The 15,140-nt window shown below is 54.4% G+C and overlaps 1 protein-coding gene across 1 annotated transcript in view; it reads left to right on the top strand.

Annotated features, from left to right (window-relative positions):
* POLE (DNA polymerase epsilon, catalytic subunit) overlaps positions 1–14,908 on the top strand; it is a 29,475-nt gene extending 14,567 nt beyond the window's left edge. The window contains 25 exon segments of the mRNA XM_037401466.1: positions 741–961; positions 1,682–1,896; positions 2,185–2,287; positions 2,482–2,562; positions 2,635–2,757; positions 2,845–3,063; positions 3,387–3,596; positions 4,752–4,895; positions 5,244–5,384; positions 7,615–7,768; positions 7,856–7,962; positions 8,791–8,967; positions 9,339–9,562; positions 9,709–9,929; positions 10,522–10,726; positions 11,167–11,340; positions 11,634–11,759; positions 12,292–12,424; positions 12,538–12,721; positions 12,847–12,978; positions 13,085–13,278; positions 13,493–13,693; positions 13,975–14,100; positions 14,226–14,315; positions 14,544–14,908. Coding sequence (XP_037257363.1) covers positions 741–961; positions 1,682–1,896; positions 2,185–2,287; positions 2,482–2,562; positions 2,635–2,757; positions 2,845–3,063; positions 3,387–3,596; positions 4,752–4,895; positions 5,244–5,384; positions 7,615–7,768; positions 7,856–7,962; positions 8,791–8,967; positions 9,339–9,562; positions 9,709–9,929; positions 10,522–10,726; positions 11,167–11,340; positions 11,634–11,759; positions 12,292–12,424; positions 12,538–12,721; positions 12,847–12,978; positions 13,085–13,278; positions 13,493–13,693; positions 13,975–14,100; positions 14,226–14,315; positions 14,544–14,654 — 4,016 coding nt within the window. The 3' untranslated portion in view covers positions 14,655–14,908.
* The last annotated feature ends 232 nt before the right edge of the window (positions 14,909–15,140 follow it).

The raw sequence follows: 15,140 nt of genomic DNA, 5'->3' as shown, positions 1-15,140 counted from the left end.
CAAGCTCTGTTCTTAGGAATGTTCTCTCGGGGGCCCGTTGGTTTCTTTTAGTGTGGGGATGATAGCAAGTACATTTATTTATTGGTCACTCTCCAACTAAAACAGCCTGGAGGTGGCTAGCAGGCACCATGGTCAGTGAAGGAAGAAAAGGCTGTGCTCACAGGAACGTGGTCGGGTGGGAGAAGGGCTGGCTAAGTGATACAGGCTTGAGTATCCCTTCTCTTCTCTTAGCTGATGCTCCCATGCATTTTTTCTTGAGATGTACAAATATTTGGGAGAGCTGGGAAATTAAAGGGAAAAAAAAAAGGGGGGGGGGGGGGAAGATAAAAGGAGAGAGGGTGTAGTGTTCCTGTAGTCATGTCATGGCTACATCCAGTTTCCTCTGAACTCCTTTGCCAGTGTGTGAGCTGACAAAGTTTCCTTCTTTTCTCTAAACCTCTTCCTAATGTCTTCCTCCATCCATTTCCCCACCTGGGGTCTCGCCTCCCGTCCTTTAATTGCATGCATTAGGATCATTCTCCCAATGTGTATGGATGAGCTGGGGCACAAGCTGGCATGCTTTTGCAGACCAAGTTGTAAGAGTGGGTAGAGCACCTCTAGATGTTCCAAGATGATCCTAGTGTTGAGCAGTGCAGCTCTGCTGAACGCGCCAGGTGGCAGCATGGTGGCATGGGGAGAAGCATCCTGGCAGGAGGGGCACCAGTGGCATCCTGGAGTATGTGTCCCTTGGTGCAGGCCAGGTTTTGCCCAGGCTCTATCCCCTAGGTATGCAGTATTCAATGAGGATGGGTCCCTGGCCGAGCTGAAGGGATTTGAGGTGAAGCGCCGGGGCGAGCTCCAGCTGGTGAAGATATTCCAGTCTTCTGTATTTGAAGCCTTTCTCAAAGGCAGCACCCTGGAGGAGGTCTACGCTTCTGTGGCCAAGGTGGCCGATTACTGGCTGGATGTGCTCTACAGCAAGGTAAGCGCAGTTCAGCATGTCTGTGCTCCCAAGGTGGAGCCAGAGAAGAAGTGGCAGAGCTAGTCAGGCACTGTGGGGAGGGTGGACTTCACTTGTGCAGAGTGGTGGTCCGCTGTGCCTCTGATGGTCAATTCCATCATATTCCTGCTGCTTCGGTTCTCTAGGGCTGCCGTCTTTCAGTGCGAGGGCTCTTCGTTCGGGTGTAACTGTGGGTGAGCAGTGTCCTTCTGCAGTCATCTCCTTAATGGAGCTGGTTTGGTGGCCCTCGTACCCCTCAGACACTGGCTGAGAGCATTTGCTGAGGCAGGGAATGACGGAGCCACTTGCCTGGGGAGTGTTTTATGAGAAGCATGGAGCCATCAGCTATACAATAACTGGGGAGAGCAAAGAAAATGTAAGAAACTGGGGGGTGAGAGAGACTGAGAGCGTGGCTGGGTCCTTCCATTTTGCAGTGACCTTGTACAAGTTCTTGGTGAGCCTAACTTGTGTGTGCTGCATAAAGCAGTGCTGCCACCCCTGTGGCATAAACCGATGCAAGCCTAGGATCCATGCTCTCCCTTTTCGGTAGGTCACGTCATGTCAGCAGCTGCAACAGGGAACAATTCCCAGGTTCCCCGTAAAGAGCCACATTGGCTGGGTGCAAGCACTCCCCATATCTGACAGCAGCAAGGTTCAATCATTAGGTTCTCACTAGCTTTGTGGTTTTTTCCTCCCCCTCAGGCTGCCAACATGCCTGATTCGGAGCTGTTTGAGCTGATCTCGGAGAACCGGTCTATGTCACGCAAGCTGGAGGACTACGGGGAGCAGAAGTCCACCTCCATCAGTACTGCCAAGCGCCTGGCCGAGTTCCTGGGGGACCAGATGGTGAAGGATGCAGGGCTGAGCTGCCGGTTCATCATTTCCAAGAGACCAGAAGGGTCTCCAGTCACTGAGAGGTAACTCCGTCTTGAAGGGCCCAGGATTTTTAAGTGTGGTGCAAGCAAAGGGGAAGGGCAGAATAGCAGGAGGCGAGTGAGCCAGGGTGGCGTGGCCAAGCAATCACCCGTCTGCCATCTCAGACTGAGCAAGGCTAGTGATGAGTACTGCTGTTACGACCACTGCGTGGTGGTCTCACAGGGGTAGGAAGAGAAGCTTTGGAGGGTCTCTGCAGGCTGGGAGAAGGGATAATGTGCTGCCAGGACCTTGCTCTGGGTGGGTAATAAGTGCTTCACTGCCTTCCCCAGGGCCATCCCTCTTGCCATCTTCCAAGCTGAGCCCAGTGTGCGCAAACACTACCTCCGAAAATGGCTGAAGAGCCCTTCGCTGCAGGACTTCAACATCCGTGCAGTGAGTGGCGCATCCCTGCAGGTGGCCCCTGCTCCAGGACAAGGGCTCATCCCTTCAGGGGCCCAACCAGGGCAGAGGCTACTCATGCTTGTGAAGTGGGGTGCTGGGGGTGGGGGTCCCAGGGAGATGCTGGATCCTGTGTCTAGTGGCCTGCTCAGCTTTCTTTGCTACCTGCTGCTCTGCCTTCTTCACAGATCCTGGACTGGGACTACTACATTGAGAGACTGGGCAGCACCATCCAAAAAATCATTACTATTCCCGCAGCCCTGCAGCAGGTACAGAGATGTGAGGGGGCAGGAGGAGGGCTTTGGTCAAGGGGCTCAGTGTGATTTGGAGATGCTCTCCAGGTAAAGAATCCAGTGCCACGGGTCCGGCACCCAGACTGGCTCCACAAGAAACTCCTGGAGAAGAACGATGTGTACAAACAGAAAAAAATCAATGAACTCTTCACTTCCGAAGGCAAGAGACAGGTAAAGAGGGCAACAGAAATGTGCTGGCTGTGCTGGTGGGGTTCTTCTGCAACCCATGTCCTCCTCCTTTTGTCCTTGCTCCCTCAGGTCCTTGCCAACCAGCCCCCGGAGGGGACGCCCAGCTCACAGATGGGTGACATAGAGGACTTTGGGGCTGCCAAGATCTGTCAACCACTGGTTCCCATCACAAATAAGAGGAAGCGAGTCCCTGAAGCAGAGGAAAGCCAACAGATGTCTCAGTACCTGGAGATGTCCCAGTCCTGGCGAGAGATCCTGGGTCCACCTCCGCCCCTGGGCACAACCAAGGTAGGTGAAGCAGACTGGGGAGGAGATGTGCAGATGGGGCTGTGCTTGCCCACCCAAGCAACTTGGCTGCTGCCAGGAACAAGATGTGGGTCTCCTGAAACCTTCTGCAGGCACATGGCTCAGGGCTACAAGAAATATGACCAGGAGATGGAGAAATATAACCGCTGATGGAGAAAAGGCGGGTGGGGGTGGCTTCACAGCTAGGGCAGGAATGTGATGTGGGAGTGGGGGATGGAGGGCTCAGTTGTATGACGTAGTACTGTGGGGCTGGGAAGCCTGTGTTGGTTTCTGGCTCAACTCCTGCATGCTGTCACCCTGCTCAGGACGAGCAGCTGGTCTGGCTGCGTTACCACCAGAAGAAGTGGGAGCTGCAGGCGCGGCAGCGGCGGGAGCGGCGGAAGAAGCAGCGGCTGGAGGACAGTGGGGTGACAGCAGGTGGAGGAGTGGTCCGCGATGCTCTCTCCAAAGGGCTCAGTAGCTACCTGCGTAGGACGGCACGCAGCATCCTGGATTTGCCCTGGCAGATCGTGCAGGTACTGGGGAGGGGACCTACCGAAGAGGACACCCTTGGGGCTTAAGCCCTGAGTTTACACTGTGTGGCCAAACAGTGAAGTTCAAGGACTGCTGACCCCAATGCCACTCTGGTGTTAGCCCAGCTGGGGCGGCAAAGCCTCAGGCTCACGCATGTCTGTATGGAGCCCACATGGTCATTCTTGGGGTGAATCTAGGACATGTGTGTAGATCTGTCAGTGGGGCAGCTCTGGTTCAGCCTGTGGACAGCACTATGCAGTAGTCACAGAACCACAAAAACACCAGCTGAGGTTGGAAGCAGCTCTGGGGTCCATCTGGCTGAACCCCCTGCTCAAGCAGGGCTACCTAGAGCCAGTTGCCCTAGACAGTGTCCAGATGGCTTTTGAGTACGTCCAAGGTATGAGACTCCACAACTTCCCTGGGCAACCTGTGCAAGGGCAGAGGGAACCTCCTGTGTTCGAGTCTGTATCTATGGCCTCTGGTCCTGCCACTGGGCACCAATGACAAGAGCCAGGCTCCGTCCTCTCTGCACCCTCCCTGCAGGTGTTCATGTAGATTATGTAGATTGATGAGATTCGTCCCACCTGAGCTTCCTCTGCTCCAGGCTTTCCTCTTATGAAAAATGCTCCAGTCCCTTCTTCATCTTTGTGACCCTTCACTGAACTCTTCACCATGCCCATGTCCCTCCTGTACTGGGGAGTCTAGCACTGGGCACAGTGTGCCTGTGATGGACCTAGGATTCCAGTGATGTCTGGAAGCAGCCAACGTACAAACGCAGAGGTAGGGTGATGCCATCCAGGCATTTTCACAAATCCTCATTACGCATGGCCATCTGATCCCAGCCCCTTGTCACTCACTTCATCTTCCAGAAGGGCCTTCAGAGCTGCAGGCAGCTCTTGTGCAGGCAAGAGCCTGAGGTGGCATGGCTGACTTGGCTGACATCAAGGGTCAGCTTGAGTTGGCTGGGCCAGCCTTAGCCTGGGATAGTAGCAGGACACAGGGACTCCAGCGCTGAGATCAATGACTCTTCAAGCTGCCTGCTGTCTTTGTGGCCACCAGTGGCCATATAAATCCACATAGTGTTCCACAGCTTAGATGTAAGCACTGGCATTGGAGCTCCCTGCTAGCTCTTAACTTTGTACCCCCGTGTCCTGCAGATTGCTGAGACCAGCCAGCCTGGGCTCTTCAGGCTGTGGGCAATAATTGGGAGCAACCTGCACTGCATCAGGCTGAGCATCCCCCGTGTCTTCTACGTCAACCAGCGTGTCCCAAAGCCACAGGAGGGAGCAGCCTATAGGCGGGTGAGGACCTGCCCCTTCTGGAAGGGGAGACAGCCACCTGTGATGAGATAAGGTGTTTCACCTCTGCTGCAAGCAGATACTACAAGCATCTGCCTTGGAAGGCCTCACTCTCCCTCTCCACAGATGTACCTCATCCAGTCCCCCTGCTAAACGCAGCCTGCCCAGAAGGCAGGTTGTGGGAATTTGTTACATGCATGAGTGTAAACCACTGATTTCCTTAGAAGGGAGCACCAGGAGCTGGGCTGGCTCAGACCTCTGCTCCTTGCAGCCTTTAGAAGTACCCCAGCTCCTGGCAGTGGTGCCACATGGTGTGACATGCCCTGCTAAGCGCCTCCCTTGCCTTGGCAGGTGAACAGGATCCTGCCACGCTCAAACATCGTTTACAACCTGTATGAATACTCTGTCCCAGAAGACATGTACCAAGAGCACATCAATGAAATCAATGCAGACCTCTCTGCTCCGGACATTGAGGGAGTGTATGAAACACAGGTAACTCTTCCAGGTGCTTGTCTTTAAGGGTTGCTGAGTGGCAGCTCATTAGCCTGAGTGCCAGTGGTGCAGGAGGACACCTGGCACTTAAAAATTCAACAACTTGGTGAGATACCAAGAATCAAAGACCCTGCACAGCAGAGTACTGGGGAATATACTCACGTTTGCATGGGCAGAGATACTGCGTATCAGCATGTGGCTTAAGGCATGTCAGGGAAAGGGGGTTCGGTTTATTTGGGGGAAGGCAGGCATTTAAGCAGAAAGAGTGATCTTCCTCCAAACCAAACCTGCACCATGCTGCTGGTGTTTGAACCAGAAAAGATAAGGGATATTTAGAGTATAGATAGGGGAAAACCCAACATGTGTGGAGTCATACCTAGATCAGGGTGCCCTGTCCCCTAAAATGAAGTTATAAAAGCTTTAGAAAGAAGAACAGGATAAAACTTGAAAGTTTGGGAAGAGCAAGAACAACCTAAACAAAGTTCAGCACAAAGCAATCAAGCCAAAATTAAATTTACCAGGGCTATTAATGCTGAAACCCTGAAAATGAGAGTGGGAAACTGGAGTACCTGCTCCTAATGAGGACACTGGTTTGTTCAGCAGCTCAGAAAATCCTGGTGACAGGAATTTAATCAAGATGACATTGTAGCGCCAGGATCTGACATACATGGAAGTGGCGGAGTAGGTTGCACACCATTTTAAGAGTGGAGCTATATATTAAAGGAAGCATGACAAGTAAATTTGCTACTGAATTGAAACTTAAAATTATTATGGATCAAAAGTCTTTGCCTAAGTGGGACAAGCTTGGTGTGAATGGTGCTGCTATTAGCTACAAAATGCTTTCTGAGATGCAAGAGGCTGCAAGGGCAAAAATAACATAAAGTTGGAAGACCAGCTACCAAAGTTAGTGGTATAACCTGGGAAGTGTTACAGTGGGGCATGGTGAAAGAAACCCTTTTTAGCACTTTACTGCTTTTAGAAAATTTGGATAAATGTCCCACAAGGCAAGGCACAACTCTTAGTTTAGTAAGCAGTGCCCAAAATTTATTTCAAACTACTCTGCCAAAGTGACATGTACACAAATTCATCATACCTGCAGGAGATCTTCTGGTAGCAAACCCAAGTCCTCTCCACTACCATAGTGTTTAGCAAGTGGGGCTAAGTAAAATCAAGCAGCGGCTAGCTAAGAGGAAATTAAAATTATCAACTGAAGTAAAACAAGGAGCATGAAGATATTTTAAACATGTAAAAGGGAGCAAGATGATTGAGGGGCTGCAGCATGTCTTGCAGGGGGAGGCTGAGCAAGCTGGTGCTGTTTGCTATGGAGGGGAAGATGCTCAGGGGACCTTCTTGATGGGAGAAATAAAGAAGCGGAGCCAGACTCTTCTCGGTGGTGCACAGGGAAGGAATGGCAGGCAGTAGGCACAAACTGAAATGTGTGAAACTCTGTGTAAGCATCAGAAAAAACTTCTGCGATGGTGGTCAGGCAGGTAGCCCAGAAGGAGATACAGAGAACCCAGATGGACACAGACCTGGGCAGGGAAAGACCTGTCTTGATCTTTAAACATCTGCAGTGCAATTCTGAGCACAGTCTCCAAAAAATGTAGTGGGATTAACAGAGGAGAATGGTGAGGAGGATGCGAGGATGGGAACAGCTTCCTTGCAGGGGTGGGGCTTAAGGACATGGGAATGCTTTGGCTTGCTAAAGAGATCTGAAAATGGGGGATGTGCTCTAGGGGTCTATAAAGTCAAAACTGACATGAGGGAAGCGTGATTAGGTGAGGAGCGTTTATGGCTTCTTACAGCAAGTCATTCAGGTGCCTTTTGCAGCAGTGGAGTTTGCAGCTGTAGGGTTGATTAAACAGGGCAAATCAGTGGTGGATCTCCCTCTGTGCCAATTATTTGGTGGTTCAGGTGAAGGTTTTGTCTCAAAGGAGAGCCAAAACACAAGTTGCAGATCTGTGAGATTGCCCAGATAGCCACACATCCTCCAAAGTACCTGCTGCTGCCCTTGATGGTGGGATCCGAAGCTAGGTAGGAATGCAGGTGAATTAAGAAACCTGTTCTGTGTCTCCAGCACTGACAAGGGTGATAATACCAAACTCATGCTGGAGGCACCTCTGGTATGTCCTACCTGTGGCTTTTAAGCTGTGTCATTCTAGGCTTGAAACACCCAAAAGGACTTTGGTAGCGGAATGTTGTTCCACCGTGTCTCTCCCCGTTGTTACAGGTGCCACTCCTCCTCCGTGCCCTGATCCACTTGGGCTGTGTGTGCACAGTCAGCAGGCAGCTGGTTGGGCACCTGGCAGGGCGAGAGACTGAAACTTTTGACATTGAGCACCTGGAGATGCGCTCGCTGGCCCAATTCACTTACCTGGAGCCAGGTGAGGCACCCTGGGAGAGATGCTCCTGGCACACCTGGGACCTGGTGCCCACGGGCACCACTGACACTGTATGCTGTGTCCCCCTAGGGAGTATTCGTCACATCTACCTCTACCACAGCTTCCAGGGCAGCAAGGCACTCTTGGGTCTCTTCATCCCCTCGCAGCGCAAGGCTGCTGTCTTTGTGATGGACAAGGTAAGGTGGGACTCCAGAGGCTGGGGGACTCGGGATGCTGGTGGATGAAAAGCCAGACATAACCCGGCAGGGTTTGCTGGCAGCCCAGAAAGCCAACCATGTCCTGGGCTGCATCCCCAGCAGCATGGCCAGCAGGGCGAGGGAGGGGATGCTGCCCCTCTGCTCTGCTCTCGTGAGACCCCACCTGCAGCGCTGCGCCCAGCTCTGGGGTCCCCATCAGAGGAAGGACGTGGACCTGTTAGAGGAGGGACACCTCCTGTGAGGACAGGCTGAGAGATTTGGGGTTGTCCAGCCTGGAGAAGAGAAGGCTCCGGGGAGACCTTAGAGCAGCCTGCCAGTGCCTGACGGGGGCTTATGAGAAAGATGGGGACAGACTTTTTAGTAGGGGCTGTAGCAATAGGACATGGGTTAATGGTTTTAAACTAAAAGAGGGTGTAGATTCAGGTGAGATAAAAGGAAGAAATGTTCTACTGTGAGATAGTGGAACACTGGCACAGGTTGCCCAGGGAGGTTGTAGGTGTCCCATCCCTGGAAGGGCTCAAGGCCAGGCCGGACGGGGGGAGCTCTGAGCAGCCTGATCTAGTTGCAGATGTTCCTGCTCGTTGCAGGGGGGTTGGACTAGATGGCCTTTAAAGGTCCCTTCCGACCCAAACCATCCTATGATTCTACCCTGGGGGTCAGGCAACAGGAGATTTCTCCACGCATCGCACATCCCTGCTGCAGTTTGGCAGGACTAGTGGAAGGCATCACATGATATACAGAGGGGAGAGGACTGCGCAGGCTGGGGTCCCTCTCCCCCAGCTCCAACCTGGTCCCCCTTGGGTGCAGGTGCGCAGCAACCAGATGCCGAATCTCACCACCCTGTTCTCAGCGGAGCGCAATGCACTGCTGGAAAAGGTGGGTGAAGACCTGCTGCCCCCAGACAAGCACACCTTTGAAGTGCGTGCCGAGACCGACCCCAAGGCCACCTACAGAGCCATCCAGCGGCTGCTGCTGGGCTACAAGGTGAGATGAAGGCGTGAGGAAGATCCCCATGGGACCTTGTCCACGCAGGCATGTGGGAAGGGGAGAATGCTGTGGAAGGCACTGGTGCACCATTTCCTACAGCGCCTGTATGTAGCTGCTGGCCCGAAGGTCAGGGTTAGAAGTGGGTGTTGCTCAAGGGCTTTGCCTTGCTTGGGCTGGCTTGCCTAGGGTAGTGCCAGCAGTGAGGTTACCTCAGCATCTCCCCTCATCCCTGTGCTCAGCTGGAGAGCTGGTTGCATGGAGGTGGGTGCTTCAGAAGTGCTGGGTTGTGCTGTCCCCACCATGAGGTTTCCTGCTGAGCAGAGACACTCGCTGGAGAAGTGCACCAGGACATGTCCTCCTTCATGCAGGACGAGCACCGGGGCCCCACACTGGTTGCTGTGCAGTCTAACTGGGACCTGAAACGGCTGGCAAGTGGAATCCCCATCATCAAGGAGTTCCCTTTGGTCCCCATCCGGCTGGTAGATGACATCAACTACTCGGTCCTGGACTGGCAGCGCCATGCTGCCCGCCGCATGATCCGCCACTACCTCAACCTGGACACCTGCCTCTCCCAGGCTTTCGAGATGAGCAGGTGCCTGGGGTGGCCATGTTTCCCTGGGGCTGCTGTGCCCTTGGTGGGACCACAGGAGGCTGCCTCATTCCTGGAGAGGACAGACGGGGGCCCCTGTCTTTGCAGCAGCGCTAAGCCCAATGACCATTTGCCTGTCCGTGCCCCAGGTACTACCACATCCCCGTTGGGAACCTCCCTGATGACATCTCTACCTTTGGCTCTGACCTGTTCTTCTCACGCCACCTTCGTCGTCACAACCACTTGCTGTGGCTCTCGCCCACGGCCCGCCCGGACCTGGGGGGTAAGGAGGCTGATGACAACCGCCTAGTCATGGAGTTTGATGAAAGAGCCTCCGTGGAGATAAACAACCCTGGCTGCTACTCCACAGGTGAGGAGGAAGTAGGGTGGTAGCACTGAGTAGGGGCAGAGCTGGATCCTGCTCTGCAAGCCCTGTGGAGGGATGGATGCAGTCTCTAAAGAGTCTCTGTGTTGACAGTGGTCCCCAGCAGCTTTAAAGTTGCAGCAGTGATGTGGGCAAGGGGCATGTCCTGGGGGCAGGGAGGTCTCACCTGCAATTGTGTGCAGGCACCTGAATACACGCTTTTTCCCAGTTCATGGCCACGGACAGCAACACAAAGACCACCTGCAGTGTGTCAGCCCAAGGACAGACTAGCTCAGCTGGTAATACCTGGTTGACCCTAGGACAGGTCTCTCTCAAAGGGAGAAGCAGCTTGAGTGGTAGTCAGTTCTTCTGAGCTCCTCTGCTGCAGCTTCCAGAAAAAACCCAGAGGGTTAGCAGATCTTGTTGAAAGACAAGTGCTGGTCAACACAGTCTAACCTGTGAAAGCATCTCCCTACTTGCTACAGCAACACCTATAGATTACCCTTATAACTGTGAAAAGCACTTCTGGCAGAGGGGCAGGGAGGATGTCCTCGTTTGTTGTTTGCCCTGCCTGCTGAGAGGTTGTGTTTGCTGTTAGTGTGTCTGGAGCTGGACATCCAGAGCCTGGCTGTAAACACAGTGTTGCAGTCCCACCACATAAATGACATGGAAGGAGGCTCCAGCATGAGCATCAGCTTTGACGTGATTCAGCAGGCATCCCTAGAAGACATGGTGACAGGGAACCAAGCTGCCAACATCCCAGCTAGCTATGATGAAACTGCCCTGTGCTCCAACACTTTCAGGTATGGCTCTAGAAGCTATCAGGAGATGGAACACCTGGTCTCCATCCTGGCAGGTCCTTTTCCAGGGTCCTGTCTCTCATTCCCTCCAGACTTATGCCAGCAATGGGGCTTGTGGAGTGCTCCCAAGTATAAATTCAGATCTCGAGGGCAGGGCAGGCATCTTCTCCAACAGGCTTTTGAAGATCCTGGGCTCAGAACTGCTTGGTGGCTCAGCCAGCAGATGTACAGGGATGTTGGTGAAGACTTTGTCCTTTCTTGTTTCTCCTTTCTTCATGCTCCACCAGGTTATAGAGGCACATATTTACCCTGTGGCTCATGGGCCAAGGGCTCACATGTCTCTGCTCTGGGTCCTCCAGCATACTGAAAACATGTTCCTGTCTGGAAGGGGGAAGGGGTTGCTCATGGCTGGTGGGGTGATGCTGGTTGCTGCTCCCTGGCAGGATCCTGAAGAGCATGGTGGTGAGCTGGGTGAAGGAGATCACGCAATATCACAACATCTATGCAGACAACCAGGTCATCCACTTTTACCGCTGGCTCCGCTCTCCTTCTTCCCTGCTGTATGACCCCGCGCTGCACCGCACACTCCACAACATGATGAAGAAGCTTTTCCTGCAGTAAGTGAGACCTGGAGCATGCCAGGCTGGTCAACGCAGAAGGGACAGGTGTGGCATTAGTGACCAGGGTGCTGCTGGCACCCACAATCACTCTCTGCCACAGCCTCCAGAGAGGTGGGCAGTAGGCTGGGCCTCCCATACTGTTCATACTGTGTGGTGAGCTCCTGTGCATGCCATCACTGATATGCATGACTCCTGACTGGGCTGGATCAGCATGTCCTCCAGAGGTTGCATCTGCTCCTTGGTCTTTGCTTTCCTGCCTGCTGACTCGTGCTATTGTGCCCTGCCTGCAGGCTGGTGGCCGAGTTCAAGCGTCTGGGCTCCTCAGTGGTTTATGCCAACTTCAACCGGATCATTCTGTGCACCAAGAAACGGCGCATCGAGGATGCTATCAGCTACATGGAGTACATCATCAACAGGTGGGATGTGCTTGCCTAGCTCGGCCTGGAGGTGAAGGCTTTCAGATGATGGAGCTGAGGCGGGGCTTGGGGCCAGGAAGGAAGATGCTGATTTTTTTGCCTTCTGATGTGCCTCAGCACTGAACTGATGGGGGTTTTTTTCCTTTGGTGAAGCTACTGAAGGGACAAAGCTTCCCAGTTTTCTTGCTGTCATGCCTGGAGTAGGGAACTGTCCCTTAGCTGTCCTCTATAGGTAATATTCCAAGAATACCCATAGGATTCAATCCAGAAGAGACCTTCAAGAGAACCTAAGGTGCCCAGCACCTCATCCCCTAGCTGGGTCTCAGCATCCCAGCCATGGTGCAGGCACCAGAATAGGGACCCAAGATTCCTTGGGCATGGCTTCCCCTGGGGTGCCCAACAGCGGATGGGAGAGGGGAACCCCCTTTCTCCTTGCCAGCACCACCTCCTTCCCAGGCTGTTCCACAGAGAAGGCTCCGAACTACTAGGGACAATGCCAACGCTGTGGCTGACTGCAGTCTCTTTCCTCCAGCATCCATTCCAAGGAGATCTTCCACTCCCTGACCATCTCCTTCTCCCGCTGCTGGGAGTTCCTGCTCTGGATGGATCCAGCAAATTATGGAGGTATCAAAGGAAAAGTGAATCCTTGCATCCACTATGGGGAGGTAAGAGACAGAAAGCGGTCAGTCCTCCCAGAAGCAGGGTGCTGGGGGCTGAGCTGAGTAGGGAGGTGCTGGCTGGGCATGAGGAACTACTGTGATGTCACTGGCTCCTCCAGAAGGACACCAGCAAGAGGCAAGCATCGGAGGAGGAAGACAGTGAGGAAGAGGTGGCAGTGGAGGAAGAAGAGGAGGAGGAAGGGGAGCCGAACGTGGAAGAGCAGCTGGAGAACAGCTGGAACATCGCACAGTTCCTGCCCCAGGCTGCCTCCTGCCAGAGCTACTTCCTGATGATCGTGTCAGGTGAGCTGTCCCAGCGAGGGGACAAGGGGATGGGGTTGCTCGTGCCTCCCTGGTGCCAGGGAGAGCCTGCAGCAAGGTGGCTGCTGGTGTGGGCTGGAGCTGGAGCCTTGCCTGTTTCTCCCCAGCCTACACTGTGGCTGTGTACCACAGCATGAAGGAGGAGCTGCGACGCAATGCCCCTGGGAGCACCCCCATCAAGAGGAGGAGCACCAGTCAGGTGTCCCAGGAGGCACTGGGGGAGATGGGGGCCATGCCTGGTGAGTGCTGAACCATGGGGGTAGTCCTGGTGCTGGCAGAGCCACTCACCTTACTGTCCTGATACGCCATCATACGGCTGAAGCACTGTCTTCTCTGTCTCTCTAGGCATGATCGCTTTCTCGCAGGACTACGTGGCCAATGAGCTCACCCAGAGCTTCTTTACCATCACCCAGAAGATCCAGAAGAAGATGGCTGGTTCTCGTAACACCAGTAAGCCGTCAGACTTGTTCCCGGTGCTGCCTGGCTCCTACTTGCCACTCAACAATCCAGCTCTGGAGTTCATCAAATATGTTTGCAAGGTCAGCATGGTGGGCCAGGCCCCCTTTCTAAGGGTTTGCAGCCAGGGCTCAAATTCTGGTCCTTGGCTATGGCTCAGATTTGCCACGGCTTCCATCCAGGAGTGATCTACAACCAGTTTGTCTTGCCCATCCATATGAGGTCACGAGGATATGAGCTGTCCCAGTGAGGACACTCTCCTCTGCTGGTAGGCTCATCTGGCTCTTATTCTTGTAGGTCCTATCCCTGGATGCCAACATAACCAACCAGGTGAACAAACTGCGCCGGGACCTGCTGCGCCTCATCGAGGTGGGCGAGTTCTCAGAAGAAGCCCAGTTCCGGGACCCTTGCCGCTCCTATGTACTCCCTGAAGTTATCTGCAGGAACTGCAACTTCTGCAGGGACTTGGACCTGTGCAAGGACCCTGCCGTCTCCCAGGTGCAGCCTCTTTTCCTGGGGACACCAGAGGCCCCAGCATGGCAATGCTGGAGGCGGGTCAGTCACATTCCCCATCTTCTCAACACCAGAGTTGCAGCTCTGCTTGCTGCTGGTGATCAGCTTCACCTAAAGGCTGTTTTCTGTTTACCTCCTTTTCTAGCAGCTCAGGTCTGAGTTGAGCACCTGTGGCTTAGGCTGATGCTGTGTCCTCTCCAGAAACTATACACAACATCTCAGTGCTTGGGACTCTTGGTGCTCAGCTCGTTCCTCTTTGCCCTTAGGATCGGTTGGTGCTGCCTGGCTGGGTCTGCCCCAACTGCCAGGCACAGTATGACTTCGATGCCATCGAAACAGCGCTGGTGGAAGCCCTGCAGAAGAAGCTGATGGCCTTCGTGCTGCAGGACCTGGTGAGTGTAGGGCTTCTCTACTCTGCCCCTCCCCCTGGCTGGTTGAGGCTGGACACATTCACTTTGCCCCTGGCAGAGGGGCTTGGCCTCGTCTCCTGTCACACCAAAAACTCCTTGGCCACCAGGTGTGCAAGAAGTGTCATGGTGTGAAGGAGACACACATGCCCGTGCACTGCAGCTGTGCGGGAGACTTTGCCCTCACCATCTCCTCCCAGGTATGCCTGCACCCTCTTGCCTGGCCCAGCCCCATGCCAGCAGCTCTTAGGGAGACAGCAAGGAGTCCCGCAGTGCCCCGTTTCTCCTCTGCCTCTTTTCTAACTGCTTATCCCCTGGGACCTGCTGTGCTGCCCTCTGCCCTACCAGCCCTGCCTGGCCCATCCCCCTGGAGCCCCTTGCTGCCCAGGAGTGCTAGGAAGCCTCCCTCTCTGCTCCTTTCTCCCCAGACTTTCATGGACCACGTCAACGTCTTCCAGAACATTGCCCGGCACTACAACATGGCTTACCTGCTGGAAACCATCGAGTGGCTACTGTGCAACAATGCCCAGCTCCAGTGAGGTGGTGGGCTGCTCTTCCTGCCTGCACCGTGCATCTCGCTGTGGGAGAACAGTCATGGACCCACTTGGCCATGAGCCAGACCTCCAAGAAGCTGCACACCCCTCCTGCGGTGAGGGAGGGAAGGCAAGAGCTGTGCCAGGGACTGCTGTGGGGGTCTGGGGGCAGGAGGGGCTGGAACTGTGCTCCACAGGTCTGTGCTGGCCCCCAGGTGTGGTTTTAATGTTGTACTTCTATAAATAAATGGATTGTAGAAGGCAGGTGTGGTTTCTGGGGGGGTGGGAAGCAGGGTCTGTGGCCCCGTCTGGCAGGGAGCGGGGGGGGGGGGCAGGGGGCAGGGCCACGTGGGTGGTGGGCGAGCTGAGCCCAGAGCTCTTGCCCTGCAGTGAGACCTGGGCTGCTGTGGAGCAGTGGGAGGGGAGCGGGTCACAGCAGAAGCAGGGAGCTCCTGGCTGCTGGGGGGCAGGGAGCAGGTGGGACTTGCCCTG

Source organism: Falco rusticolus, chromosome 1, assembly GCF_015220075.1.
Source record: "Falco rusticolus isolate bFalRus1 chromosome 1, bFalRus1.pri, whole genome shotgun sequence".
In the NCBI taxonomy this organism is placed as follows: domain Eukaryota; kingdom Metazoa; phylum Chordata; class Aves; order Falconiformes; family Falconidae; genus Falco; species Falco rusticolus.
This window is presented reverse-complemented; position numbering and strand designations above follow the sequence as displayed.